Source organism: Coenobita brevimanus, chromosome 110, assembly GCF_032717465.1.
Source record: "Coenobita brevimanus isolate Jiangsu-jjx chromosome 110, ASM3271746v2, whole genome shotgun sequence".
NCBI lineage: Eukaryota > Metazoa > Arthropoda > Malacostraca > Decapoda > Coenobitidae > Coenobita > Coenobita brevimanus.
Window position 1 is genome coordinate 34,403,345 of NC_137063.1, and position 14,287 is coordinate 34,417,631.

General features: G+C 41.6%; 1 protein-coding gene across 2 annotated transcripts in view; it reads left to right on the plus strand.

Annotated features, from left to right (window-relative positions):
• Positions 1–14,287, plus strand: part of LOC145417459 (organic cation transporter protein-like) — a 330,895-nt gene that overhangs the window by 165,826 nt on the left and 150,782 nt on the right. The window contains exon 1 of one of the 2 annotated variants that reach the window (XM_080286155.1): positions 498–734. The exons of the other annotated variant lie outside the window; for it this stretch is intronic. Within the exon in view, the coding sequence (XP_080142281.1) occupies positions 571–734 (164 nt within the window). The 5' untranslated portion in view covers positions 498–570. Of the gene's footprint in view, positions 1–497; positions 735–14,287 lie in introns of those variants that run through there. 2 annotated transcript variants of the gene reach the window in all.

Sequence of the window (14,287 nt, forward strand, 5' to 3'; positions counted from 1 at the left end):
TACTGCGGGCTCATGGCCGTTGGTTCCTTCTTCCTCGCATAAAAAAAAAAAAAACGAAAAAAACGAAAAAAAGTGTCAAAAGCCAGAAAATATAAAACCAGATCTGCATATTTGACAAAGTGAAAAGCATTGTTACATATATAAAGGCAGATACTGATAGTCGAAAATGTCAAAAGCCCCAGAATTATACGCCCATTAGAAAGTGTCAGAAACTATTACTTGATTAAATCGATAGAAAAACATTACCATAGATGTGTATATGAATGTGTCAAATGCCCTTTCCAAAAAAAAAAAAAAAAAAAAAAAAAATCGTTACAGAAGTATAAGTTACGCATAGTCCGAAAAACGTCAACAAATCGTTACAGAAGTATTAACGAGATAGGCCTACCCATAGTCGAAAGTGTAAAAAGCCACACACACACAAAAAAAAAAAAAAAAAAAAATCGAAGTACGGAACTAGATATGCGTTTTTGAAAGTAAAGAAATAAAAATAGTTTCAGAAATATACAACCAGGTGAATACACAAGGGTGCCGAGGATACAAAATAAGTGAAGGAATAAATCAATAAAAATGCCTAAAGTGTCGACGTCGATGGATTTTGAGGGTATAAACGATCACCTCGGGCCGTTTGGGAGGTACCAGAAGTATGTGTTCTTCCTGGCCTGCTGGGGCTCCTTCATGCCAGCCATGGTGGTGGTGGCCATGAGCTTCCTGGGATACACACCACCCTACAGGTAAGCGCTCTCCTTGTGCATGGCTTTGTGGTGCATGGGTTTCCTCTCTCTCTCTCTCTCTCTCATTCTATCAATCGGCCTATCGATCGATGTCTCATTGCTTGCCATAATGAAGTTCTTCCGAATATGGCAGCAAGGGATGGGGGGAGGAACACAGTTAATGCAAGGGAAAGGGGGGGGACTTACACCTTTTTATGTCTGTCTGTGTGTATGTATAAGTAGGATTCAGGGGTAGGTTTCCGGGTTATATTATTGAGCACACATGGACTTGGGGAGGAAGCAAAGGAGATGAAGGACCAATGCAATGTATGGCTTCATCATTAGCATAACACCCACTCGTAATCCTTCAGTACGTCTTACACCCGCACACCTGCAGTTTCTTTAGTATTGAAATAATTTCCACTCCTGTTCCTTGAAAATGTATAAATGCTGAAGTATCTCTAGAAGCGGCGCTGTCCTTCTGCCGCATAGCGATTTTTGGACGCGAGATGCTTTACTGAATTCACAACACACACACACACACACACACACACGCACACACACACACACACGCACGAAATTTCCTTCCTTCACCCACCACATCAAGGACATGAACCGAGGGGCCCTGAAGCTCCCGCATCTGATATTGTACTTGGTATGATGGACATAAGTTTTTCCATAACTGTGTGAATTTCTTCCGACAGCCTCCACCCTTACATCTTCAACATTCTCTTGATGTTTTAACCCTTTCACAACGATGACGTGTGTGTGTGTGTGTGTATTTACCTATTTGTATTTACCTATTTGTAGTATACAGGAATTGAGCAATGCTCGTGTTGTCCTGTCTCCATATCCACATTTATCAAGTCTACCTTTACACACATGTTTTTCTCATGCACCACCTGTTTGTCTAGGTCGTTCCAAATATGTAAGTATTTACCTAATATACCTAATTGTGATATACACGGAATGTACTATGCTCGTGGGTTTCCGTCGCTGTTTCTCAATAAGTCAAATTTAGCTTTAAACTCGTTTAAGTTTTTAGACTGGACGATCTCTTTGTCCAAGCTATTCCATAAGTCTATACTTCTGTAAGGAAAGCTATATTTCTTGATATCCTTCAAGCAGCTTGACTTTTTCAATTTCATTCCGTGTCCTCTTGTTGCTCTCTTATCCCATACAAACAGATCTTCTTTGTCAATTTTATCTACTCCCACCATGGTCCTGAACACTGCAATCATGTCTCCCCTCTTTCTCCTTTCCTCTAAGGAAGGCAAATCCAGTTTTTCCAGCCTCTCTCTGTATGACAGGTCTGTCAGACTGGGGACCATCTTGGTTGCTGTTCTTTGTATTCTCTCAGTCTTGTTTATATCTTTCTTTTTGTGTGGGGACCACACTACCGCTGCATATTCTAACCTGGGGCGGATCATGGCCACTATCAATTTTTTCATCTCTTCATCCATATAATGAAATGCTACTCTTATGTTAGTCAGGAGTTTATAAGTCTCTCCAACTATCTTGTTAATGTGCTTTTCTGGTGACAAACTATCTTGGACCAACACTCCCAAATCTTTCTCTTCTCTCCTTTTTGTGATTCATTCATTACCCAACAAATAATTCAGCGATGGCCTCCTGGTACTTTTACCCATTTCCAATATTTTACATTTCTTTACATTAAATTTCATTTCCCACGTCCGGCTCCAGTCGTGTATCCTATCCAAATCCTCCTGCAGTATTTTACAATCCTCCTCAACCTCTACCTTCCTCAAGATCTTTACATCATCAGCAAACAGACTCGCATAACTGTTCACTCCATCTACTATATCATTTACGTAAATCAGGAACATTACTGGCGCCAACACCGAGCCTTGAGGGACTCCACTTGTTACTTCCCTCCATCCAGACATCCTATCCTTTATTACTGTCCTCATTTGTCTCTCTCAAAAAGTCTCTCATCCATTCCAGAAGTTTCCCCCTCAGTCCTCCTATATATTCTAGTTTCCACATTAGTCTCTTATGAGGTACCTTGTCAAAGGCCTTCTCTAAGTACACACAATCCACCCAACCATCTCTCTCCTGTACCATGTCAATCGCTCTTGAGTAAAAACTCAACAAGTTAGAAACACATGACCTTCCACTTCTGAATCCAAACTGACATTCAGCCAAAATATTCATCTCTTCTAGATATTTTATCCATCTGTCTTTCAAGATTCTCTCACACAATTTTGCGACCATGCTGGTTAGAGACTATCTATCTATCTATTGCCAGACGCCTCAATCCCGTTTGGGGTGGCCACAAACAAATCGCCTCCAAGTCGCCCTGTCCCCCGCCATTTCACTGCCCTGCTCCCAACTTACACCCCCCTCTCTCATATACCTCTCCACCCAATCCCTCCATCTCATCCTCGGCCTCCCCCTCCCTCTTCCCCCCTCCACCTCACTCACATACACTCTCTTCGTCAGTCTTTCACCCTCCATCCTCTCCACGTGGCTAAACCACCTCAGTGTGTTCCTCATAACGCTTCCTATCACATCCACATCCACACCACAACTCTCCTTCATATCGTCATTCGTCAGCCTGTCTCTCCATGTGACTCCACAGGCTCCTCTTAAATAACTCATTTCCACTGCTCTCACTCTTGACTTGTGTCCTTCCAACAACGTCCAAGCTTCACTTCCGTGCGTTAGAGTTGGTATCACAATACTGTCATGTAGTAACTTTTTCACTTCCATGCTCACTTCCCTGTTTCTTATCACTGCTTTCAAAGAACCAGCAACCTTTCTTCCCTGCTGTACCCTTTCAAGCACTTCACCCTCCAACCCTCCATCCTTACTCATCACACTACCCAAGTACTTAAACGTACGTTACTCACATTTTCCAATTCCTCACCATCCAACCTCGCTGTACATTCACTGACTTCACCTCTCTCAAAGATCATCACTTTACTCTTCCCTATATTCACCTTTAGATTCCGTTTCTTACACACTCTCCCAAACTCATCCACCAAGCCTTGCAGCTCCCATTCGTCTTCACTCAACAACACAGTATCATCTGTGAACAACAGTACAGGGAGTTTCCAAACACTATCCTCTCTCACCAGGGCCACTCCAACATCCACTACCCTACCTTGTACCTCTTTTATTACCCCATCCATGTACAGATTGAACAACCATGGAGACATGACACATCCCTGTTTCAACCCAACTTTCAAAGAGAAAAATTCACCTAGTTCACCATCCACATGCACTGCAGCCTTCGCACCATCGTACATACTCTTCACAGCATTCAACAACTTCCCATCTACTCCATATATTCTTAACACTTTCCACAATCCTTGTCTATCCACCCTGTCATATGCTTTCTCCAAATCCATGAAAGCCACATACAACTTCTTTCCCTTCTCAAGAAACTTTCCCACTAAAGATCTAAGAATGAATATCTGATCTACACAACCTCTTCCCTTCCTAAAGCCTCCCTGTTCTTCTCCAACTAATTTCTCTGTTCTTTCTCTAACTCTGTCAATAAGTATCCTACCATACACTTTTCCTATTATACTAAGAAGACAAATGCCCTTATGAGTACCACACACTTCTTTTTCCCCTTTTCCTTTGTACGGAATAATTATACCTGACTTCCAAACCTCCGAGACTCTACCTTCCTCCCAGGCCAATCTGCACATCTTCCACATCCATTCTACTACTGTCTCTCCCCCATGCTTCAGCATTTCACCACACACTCCATCAATTCCTGGGGCTTTCCCCAATTTAACTTTCTTCGTTGCTTCCACAACTTCTATCCTACTGATTTCTTCCTGTCTTCTCACCTCCCTCCTTCTCCCAGCCATTCCCCAGCACTTATACTCGCATTACTTCCATCCTCTATGTTCAACAATTCCTTAAAGTGTTCTCTCCATCTGCTCACTTTTTCTCCCTTCTCCACTAGTAATCTACCATTTTTATCTTTCACTCCCCTGCTAACTTCACTTCCACCCTGTCTTACTCTTTTCACCTCTTTCCAGAACATTTTCTTACAGTCCCTCCACTTTACACTCAAATTCCTTCCAAATTCCTCATCCACTCTCTTCTTACTCTCTCTTACTAATCTTTTCACCTCTCTCTTTCTCTCTACATATAACTCTCTCTTCCGCCTCTCAACTTCTTCCACGCCCCTATTTCTCATCCATTCATTGTATGCTTTCTTCTTTTGTGCCACAACCTGTTTCACCTCTTCAGTCCACCATGCTGTTCCTTGCACCCCCCCTCCGTCTTCTCTTCCTTCCACACACCACATCACATGCTGCACATATTTCTTCTGTAAATATCCTACACACACCTTCCACGTCTCCCATCTGCTCCAATTCATATTTGCCCAATCGTTCCTCCACTTCTCTCTTATACTCTGCCTTTTTCTCATCCTCTTGTAACCTTTCCACTCTCCTTGCAACTACTTCTTCCTCTTGTCTTTCCCTTCTTCTATTCCTCCATCTTACTTGCATTCTAATTCTGGTCACCACCAAGTAGTGGTCAGAAAGTCCACTCCCCCAACCTCTATAAACTCTTGCATCCATTACACATCTTCGCATCTTTTCATCCACACACACATAATCAATCATTGCCTTCCTTTCATTCAGTTCACCACCCACCCTTCTCATCACTCGCCATGTATACCTGTGGATCATTTTATGCCTGAAGAGGGTATTGGCTATCACCAACCCCCTCCCAACACAATTGTCCACTAACGCACTCCCATTCTCATCTATCTCAGCAGGCACACCCCACTCACCAACTATTCCATCCACCTTCACATTCCCAACTTCACCATTCATATCACCAATCAAAAACACTCTCTCATTCCTTCCAAACTTTTCCATGCATACTTCTACATTTGTCCAGAACTCTTCTCTCACTCTTCTAGCACGATCTTGCGTTGGCACATGCACATACACACACACAATCGCCCACATTTGTATTCCAACTTTCAACTTTACCCACACAATCCTTGACCAAACTGATCCATACTGTCTTATGCTCTTCTTCCATCTTTTACTCACAACTATACATACTCCTTCCTTTGCCCTCTCATTCTCACCTACTCCTGCACATATACCCCATCCATACTCCCATTCTCTCATATTTTCTCCTCTCCATTTTGTTTCAGTTATTCCACATACATCCACTTTCACACCCTCAAGCATCTGGACAATCTCTCTCTCTTTCACCTCATCATTCGCTCCCCTTACATACCACGTTCCGATAACCATATCCTTTGTCCGGTCCTTGGTCGTCATCATTTGGTCAGTCTTTGTCCGAGGCCTAGTGTTTGTTTTTTTAGTTAGTTGTTTTCCGGGGAGGGGCACTAACCTTCCGCCCACCCTTTTAGTCGCCGTTTACAACAAGCATGGATACTGGGGGAGTATTCTTGAAAAAAAAACCCTGCCCCCAGGGAGGGTTAGAGACACTGGTCTGTAATTCAGGGGTTCTTCGCTGTTTCCTCCCTTGTAAATTGGTACCACATTTGCCCTCTTCCATTCTTGTGGCACTTTCCCCTCTTCCAGTGAGCATACGATTAAACTGGATTTTATCTGCCAGTTGTTCTCTGCATTCCTTCAGTACCCAATTAGAAATTCCATCAGGTCCTGGGGCTTTCCTTACATCTTGAGTTTCCAGTAATTTATACACTTCCTGTACCTCCACTTTTATATCTTTTATCACCGGAACATTTCTAATCACTCCCTCCCCTTCCACAAGCTCCTTTTCTTTAGTGAAAACTGACTGGAAACATTTGTTCATTATTTCTGCTTGCATTGCCGCATCCATAAAGACCTCTCCTTCTACTTTCAGTTTGGTGATTCCTTCCTTTTGTTTCAGTTTGCCAATAACAAATCTATAAAACAGTTTGGGTTCATCCTTGCATTTGTCTATTATACCTTTTTCAAAATTCCTTTCTTCTTCTCTATGTATTCTTGTGTGTTCATTTCCTGTTCTTTTATATTCTTCCTTTGTTCTGTTATTACCTCTCTTTCTCCAATTGTTCCATGCCTTATCTCTCTCTTTTTTTGCTATCATACACCTTCTATTAAACCACTCCTTTTTCCTGTTTTCTTTCCCTCTTACTCTTGGTACAAATTTTTCCACTCCCAAATTATAGAGGTCTAGAAAGATATCCCACTTCCTCTGTATCTCTCTTGTTTCTCTGAATTTTCTCCAATCCGCATTTTCAAAAAAGTTTCTCAATCCTGCAAAATTTGCTTTGCCAAAGTTGTATCTTCCCTGTCTATGAAGCTCGTCTCATGGCTCGATGTTCCCTATTAACATCTGGAACTCAATGACCACATGATCACTTTTTCCTAAAGGACAGAGGTATTTCAATGATTCTGTTACATCGGGTACTTTGGTGAACAGTAAATCGAACCTTGCTGGTGTGTCCTCACCTCAAAACCGTGTCTCTTCTTTGACCCATTGCGTCATCACATTATTCATTATTATATTTAATAACATAGTGCCCCACGAATCCTCGCCGCCTCCCAAGTACAGTCACTCATAAAAGAAACGACCCCCCCGGCCAAGACACCTTTCAACCAATATGATATCGGTCCTGGTAACACTGTAAATGACGTCAGGTGTGGGGGTGTGAAGCTGCGTTTGAGGGAAGTTCATTCAAAGTTCATTCTAAATGTGTCGAGCCCATTCATTTAACCCTTGAGGCCGGGGGTTTCATTTGCATCGTATTCCTGCCCCCGGCTGACGATTTTATTCAGCTAATGATAAACTTTTTCAAATGTGATGGGTTACATACATATGCCTTGATAACAAGTCAGATATAATGTATGTTTGACTCGAAATGTGGATTGAAGCAGTGTTTCGTGTAGATTAACTCCGCCCTCCTCTCAAACACCCCTCCTCATCCCTCCATATGGCTGACGTCAAATGCACTGTTACCAACACTGAATACCCCGAGGTATATTGCCTCTAACGCAGGGGGGGCCTTGTCTTTTATGAGTGACTGTACCATTCCTCCCAGTTCACCTCTTTACAGTTAAAGTCACCCACCAAAATTATATTATTGCTTTTCTCAAGTATTTTTTGTAAATAGCTAGCCATATCTGACAACATCTCATGGTATTCGTCATCCTTCCATGCTCTCGTCTTTGGGGGAACATACACTACCGCAATATCTCTCTTAACATTCTCTCCAGTTTCTAATTTCATATATATCACTTCAGCCCTGCCTTCTCCCATTTCCACAGTATCTACATTTATGTTGTTCTTCACTGCTATCATCACTCCTCCTCCCTTTTTTTCTTTTCTGTCTTTTCTCCACAGTTTGTATTTACCATCTCCCAAATTAACATCAATATCTTCTCTTAATTTGGTCTCTACAAAGCACATGACATCAGGTTCATGTTCTCTCAAGAAATCGTTAATTTCAATCCTTGTCGTTATGAAACCATCAACATTAGTATATATCACCTTCAAATTATTTTTGACGTTTTTAATACCCTCTTCTCTCCTACTCTCTGTCCGTACCACTTCCTCAACTTCTGATCTTTCCCAGCCATCCCCCTTAGTTTCCTTCACTTCTATTTCCTTAAATACCACTTCCTTACTTTCATATCCATTACTCTCCAAAAAAAATATTACATTCTTCCTCTGTCCTCTTATCATTTTTTTCCATTACTTCTTCCTTTAATGATTTTAAAACTTCTCTTTCTTCTTCATTCAGATCTTTTCTTATTATAATATTTTCCATCCCCGCCTCTTTGCTTAATTTCCAGGTCACTTTAAGTATCTCATTTATTACACTTTCTGATGTAAACTTGACTCTCATTGGTCTTGTTTCCCCTTTCTTGTAAGGCCCTATCCTCCTTACTTCCTCAATTTCTTTTACCCACTTGTCTCCTTCGGGGTCAATCTTTCCTAATATTCCTCTCACCAGGTTCTTGCCTCTCTCGAGTCTTACGAACCTAACCTTTTCTTCCTCTTCCCTGTTTCCAAATACTATCACACATCTGTACCTTTCTACAGTTTCTCTCACTATTTTCTCTTTTTTCTTCAGTATTTTCACTACATTTTCTTCCATTTTTTTCTTGTTCATTTCCCTTTCTTCCTGGATGATCTCTCTTAAGCTGACCACTTCTTTCTGTTCTTCTTCTACGTGTGCCCACTTTGCCTTATGTTCTTCTACAACACTACTCACCTTCTCCGTTTTATTAGTACTCTCTTCTAGTTTCCTCCCCAATTCGACATTTTCATGCTTCAAATTTCTAATCTCTTCATTCTCTATTTCATTGGACTGGATCAGACTCTGTATGGTAGTATCCGTATTTACTGACACATCCTTTATCACTAGATTTTCTACTTTCTTTTCAAGTTCACTAATCCTCATAATTAATGTTTTAACCAGGTCCATGACATTGGTATTTGTGTCAAATCCTTGAAATTCTAGTCCCTCATTGTTTACATTTTCGGCCATGTTTGATGTTGGTTAACGTACCAAAACAGCTGTTACCGAAAAAAAAAAAAAATACAAACATTCATGTATACTCTAGATAATAAATCTTTACATTTTTGGTAGTCTATTAACTTTCATTATTTTAAATTTAAAACAAGACCTTAGGAGACAGGACAGACAAAATTCCTGAAACTACTTAAGGTTAGCAGCGATGGCTGGGACGTCTGTTCTCTCCGGCTGTTCGTGTGTGTGTGTGTGTGTGCGTGTGTGTGTGTGTGTGTGTGTGTGTATACTCTAGATACTGTACTTGAGTTAGGCTGCAGAGTGCTAGTTGCAAAGACTAGGGATGAAAGCCACAAAATAACTTATGATCACTTTCCTCTCAAATCTGTTTTTTTTCACGAAGAACTGTAGACAGTGGAAGACAATATACCCTCCCTTCCTTAGCCTTCCTCCAAAAATAAATCACAGTTCTGACAGTCTTTTGATCATAAGTGTTTGTGAATCAAAGTGGTGGAAAGCTCACTTGTCATCTGGGGTGTAGTTGTCCTCGGACATTACATGAATGATCTTTTTGGCCAGCGCCTGTAAGGTAGCCTGGCGCTTGTTGGCGGTATCAATCATCTCTTCATGATTAGCCTTTGCTTCGGTGTTGTAATGGCTGATGCACAGGTGTGTGTGTGTTTATTCTTGTTATCTTCAGACGATTTACATACTCAGCTTGTGAAATGTGCGTGTTAGTGGCGGAGTGTGTACAGGCTTGTCTTTACTCTCCCCATATCGTGAAGTATCCTAAGCTGGAAGGAGTCGCCAGGTGGTAGCACACGTGAGACAGAGTACGTCATTGTGGTTTTTGACGTTTTGGTTGTTGTTGTTCGTATTTTAGCCCGAGGTTCATCTGAAATGTGAACCCAGTGAAGTGAGGGTTTAAGCTACCCCTCACCTATACTCCACCATCCTCAATTTCGGGGGTAGGGAAGTAGTTCATGGACGTTTGTGAGCCAGCCAGTTATATCAAGGCCACCACGTGAAGGCGACTGTCTCCAGTACCGCGTATTATAGTAAAGGGTTTAATCAGATTCGATACTGTATGTGGAGCGTGGAGCAGATTCTAGACGTGCAGTTGTTAAGGAAGATTGCAAGAGTAACTTCCATCTTGGCCCTGATTCACATACTGTACAGAGGCCTCTCGTGATTATCATTTGTATTCCCAGGAAGCACAAAGGAGGACACTGAACAACTGCACATGTCTTATTCTTCCTGCCCAAATAGTGCCTATACCCATTTCACCGTAACTTGGCCCAGGTATTTCGTTCTTCTGCGACTTATTTCATGTCGCCTAGTGGCAGAAAAAGATAATACTGCGACTCTTCATCTTTACTACAGCACTTTCTCGTGAATCCCATTATATTCTAATGTTAAAATGTTGCCACATCTCAGCATTGAAGGTGACGAAGTGACAATTTTAGGCCAAGGTAGAGTAAGAAAAAACAAAAAGTAACGAGAGGCAGGTAATAGTATGCTTATGTGAATCCTTGCTCTTTATATCTTGATATTACTATATTGGATTTTAAGTGTAGGGTTAATTCCTTCACTTATCTGGGTCGTGGGCTGTTCTCATGCTCTTGGAAACTTTGTAACACCTCTTCCTGAACCTTATTTCACATTGGATCTTAATTTTCCCCTTGTGTTATTTGCATCTTCCCAGTATCGACATTGGTTGCAAAAACAGACAACAGTATCAACGTACCGGTAACGTACAATGTATGACCCTAGCACCTCGTCCATAGCGATTTATTTCCTATTTATATCCAAGAACTCCATATTGTCTAGTACGTATATCCCAGCATTCACATAGGTTGCATTAACATATCGCCAAGAATATTAAGGTATCCAGTGAAGGAAAAAAACAAGTGATGAAGATGTAAAAAAGACCCAGCTAAGAACACGACGCAAGGGCCATGGAAGGTGAATGCCAGCCATGCCAGAGGGGCACGTGTAGCAGGCTGAGAGAGAGAGAGAGAGAGAATCAAGTTTTTATGTGGCTGTCCTTGCTCTCTCTCTCTCTCTCTCTCTCTCTCTCTCTCTCTCTCTCTCTAACGAAATATAAAAACGCCACATCTTAACAATATTTCGTACATACGCTGTGTCGAAGCAAGATGGCGGATGAGAAGAAAACCGAAAATGAGGGATAGGTGAGGAAGGGCGGCTTGAAGTGCTGATGGGAGAATGAGGAGGGGAAGACCGAGAACGAGCTGAGAAGACCGAGTGGAGTGGTGGTGCATGAGGGAGGGCAGTTTGGAGTGGCGTCATGTGGTTTAGGGAGATACAATAGAACAGGAAGTACAGGGCACGTCACAAATGCTGGTGGTGATTATTAGAATGGTGATGATAAATACCCTGTGGTGATGATGGTGGTGGTATTGGTAGTGGTGAGAACTGATGATGATGATCGTGATGATGATTACTAATTGTGATGTTAATGATGATAACGATGGGGATTGTGACGGACGGTAATAATAATGCTAATGAAGATGAGGATAATGTTAAGAATTATAATAATTGTTTTAATTATTGATGATATCTAGTGTCATGGAGGCAGATGTTCAGAGTGACGTATCGATAAATGTGCAAGTGAGTGTGAGTGGCTGGATCTTTTAGTCTGTGTACCTACTGTATGTCTGTATACGTACGTTACGAGCGTGTGCGTGCGTGCGTGTGTGTGTGTGTGTGTGTGTGCGTGTGTGTGTGTGTGTGTGTGTGTGTGTGTGTGTGTGTGTGTGTGTGTGTGTGTGTACAGGTGGATGGATGGAACAGGTGTGTATGTAATGAGACAGGTGTTCTATGCACGTTATGTTACCCGGAGACACTTTCAGTGCCTACATATTCCCTTGGGTTCGGGAGGCAGCCTGGCACTTCTCTCTGCCAGCGGTGTTTGCATGTGTCACCACCTTTTTCCTGTAGTGTTGTAGATGTCGCTGGTAAGGATTACATCTGTTGTTCCGCGGGTTAAAGTAGCATTATTTATAGACGGTGCACAAACGAGATCTGCCAGGACCTAAACTAATCGTGAAAGCCACACTCTTCTGTCCTATCCTTGTCGTCCTAACCTTGGTATCCTTTGGCCCTAACCTTTGCATCAGTCAGCTCTATCCGTGGTATCCTTCGGTTTTAACTGACCCATGCAGGAGAGCTGTAACATTCCATTATCAGTATAGCGTCAGAATAATAAACTGTTGACAGGATAACGACGTACTGGCCGAAAGAAAATCTTCACTACAAACGCTACTACATAACAAGGCAAATAGGTGCTTGATGTAGACGTGCGTCGTTAAAGAAACAGGAGTAAAATAGCAAGCATTAAATGTTTGACTGAAGTACGAATGCAAGGAATCATTCTTCAAAACATGCAACCTCCACTAACCCCTTCCGTCCGTAGGGGTTCGCCCAAGCTGGGTATACTCAGTTGGTAATGATGATAACAGATGTCATCGCAGAGAAAAGGGTATTGTTGACGTTGTTTGCAGAGTCAGGCATGCAAGATGATATTAACGTGCAAAGTCTGTATGTTTGTCTTTTTAATATGGAATAAATTAAATATGAACGCCGTCAGATCCATGATGCCTTGTTATTATATTTTGCTTGTTGAACAGACGATGTCATTCAAGTTAGCAAACATTTCTAGTATTCAGCAGGTTAATGATGGCTACGCTTGACCTCTCGAGATGAGAAAAAAAAAAATCTTAACCTTATAAAAAAGAACAGCGTGAAGATAGTGAAGATAAACTGCCAGAAGACCTCATCCCACAGCAAGGGTGAGGATGTTAATAGCAAGGTAAATATCCGTGGATATTATTTACAAATTTCAATATCGACAATTTGCATAAAATAATATCACACGATACTTGAGAACATTATTATTATTATTTATGTGGTAGGTGGGGACGCTCACCATCCACTCACTCGATGAAGTGCTGCTCTCAGGTGTCTGCCCTTTCCTCTCCTCCTTCTTTTCCTTCCTTCCTCTTCTGCCTTTCTTTACTTCATGCTTTCCTCGTCCTTCTGCCTACGGGTCACTTTACACTCCCTCTTTATCTCTCCTTCATTCTTTCCTGTTCCTTCTGCCTATGGGTGACTCTACACTGAGTGACAAGCCAAATGGTTTCCTGTTCACCAGGAAACCATTTACTACTCTGGGTGGTAACTGTATAACCAAATTATGGCGCCTGGTGGTTTAGTAGGTAATTGCAGCACTCCAATCGGTTTGAGCCGGTGAAGGTTTGTATCCAAGAGGTGGTTGGGGTTTATTGCTCTCATAATGCCACTCAGGGATGAGTGAGGCTGGTCACTCTCATCTTAAATGTCAGGACCAACTTGCCTAGCCCAAGGCTCTTACGCTCCTCGTGGGGCAACGTAGGATTGGATGATGGATGGATGGATGGATTATTATTATTATTATTATTATTATTATTATTATTATTATTACTACTACTACTACAAGATTGTTTTATACTACAGGATTTTTTTTTTTTTTTTACTGAACTGGTTAAATGTAGTCTTCATTAAGTTTGTCAGTACAAGATATTTCCCTTAGCCAGCTGAATTGAATCGTCTGGCGGTAACAAGAAGAAAAAGAAAAAAAAAAAATGGTGTGGCAGAAGAAGTTAGTATTGTCTTATGTTTCCTTGGGTCATGTTAACTTCTTCCTTGACCATTCAGTGGGTCCTCGTACTAAAGGGGTACATCAAAGCTTGGCTATATCTGACCCATCGACTCTGAAGTGTCTTGTAAGCTGAAGATACTGTTTCAAGTTAGCAAGAAAAAAAAAATCGTGGGCTTAATATCGATAGTTTGCCCCGTAGAGAAATAGAGGATACAGATGCAGGTCGCATGCAGTGCCACGGGAGTTGCCACGCTGATTTAGGCTGTGATTCTAGGCATGATATTGAGTAAACAGTGCTAATTAACATGGGTCCAGTTTTCAGTCGTTACGGAGTTCCTCTGACTTAATGGGCGAAAATAGTTGTATTAGTAATAGCAGTGTAGTAGTAATGGTAGTAGTAGCTGTTATCGCTGTTGTTGTTGCCCCAAGTTCAACTTAATGTGAACATGGTAGTATTCA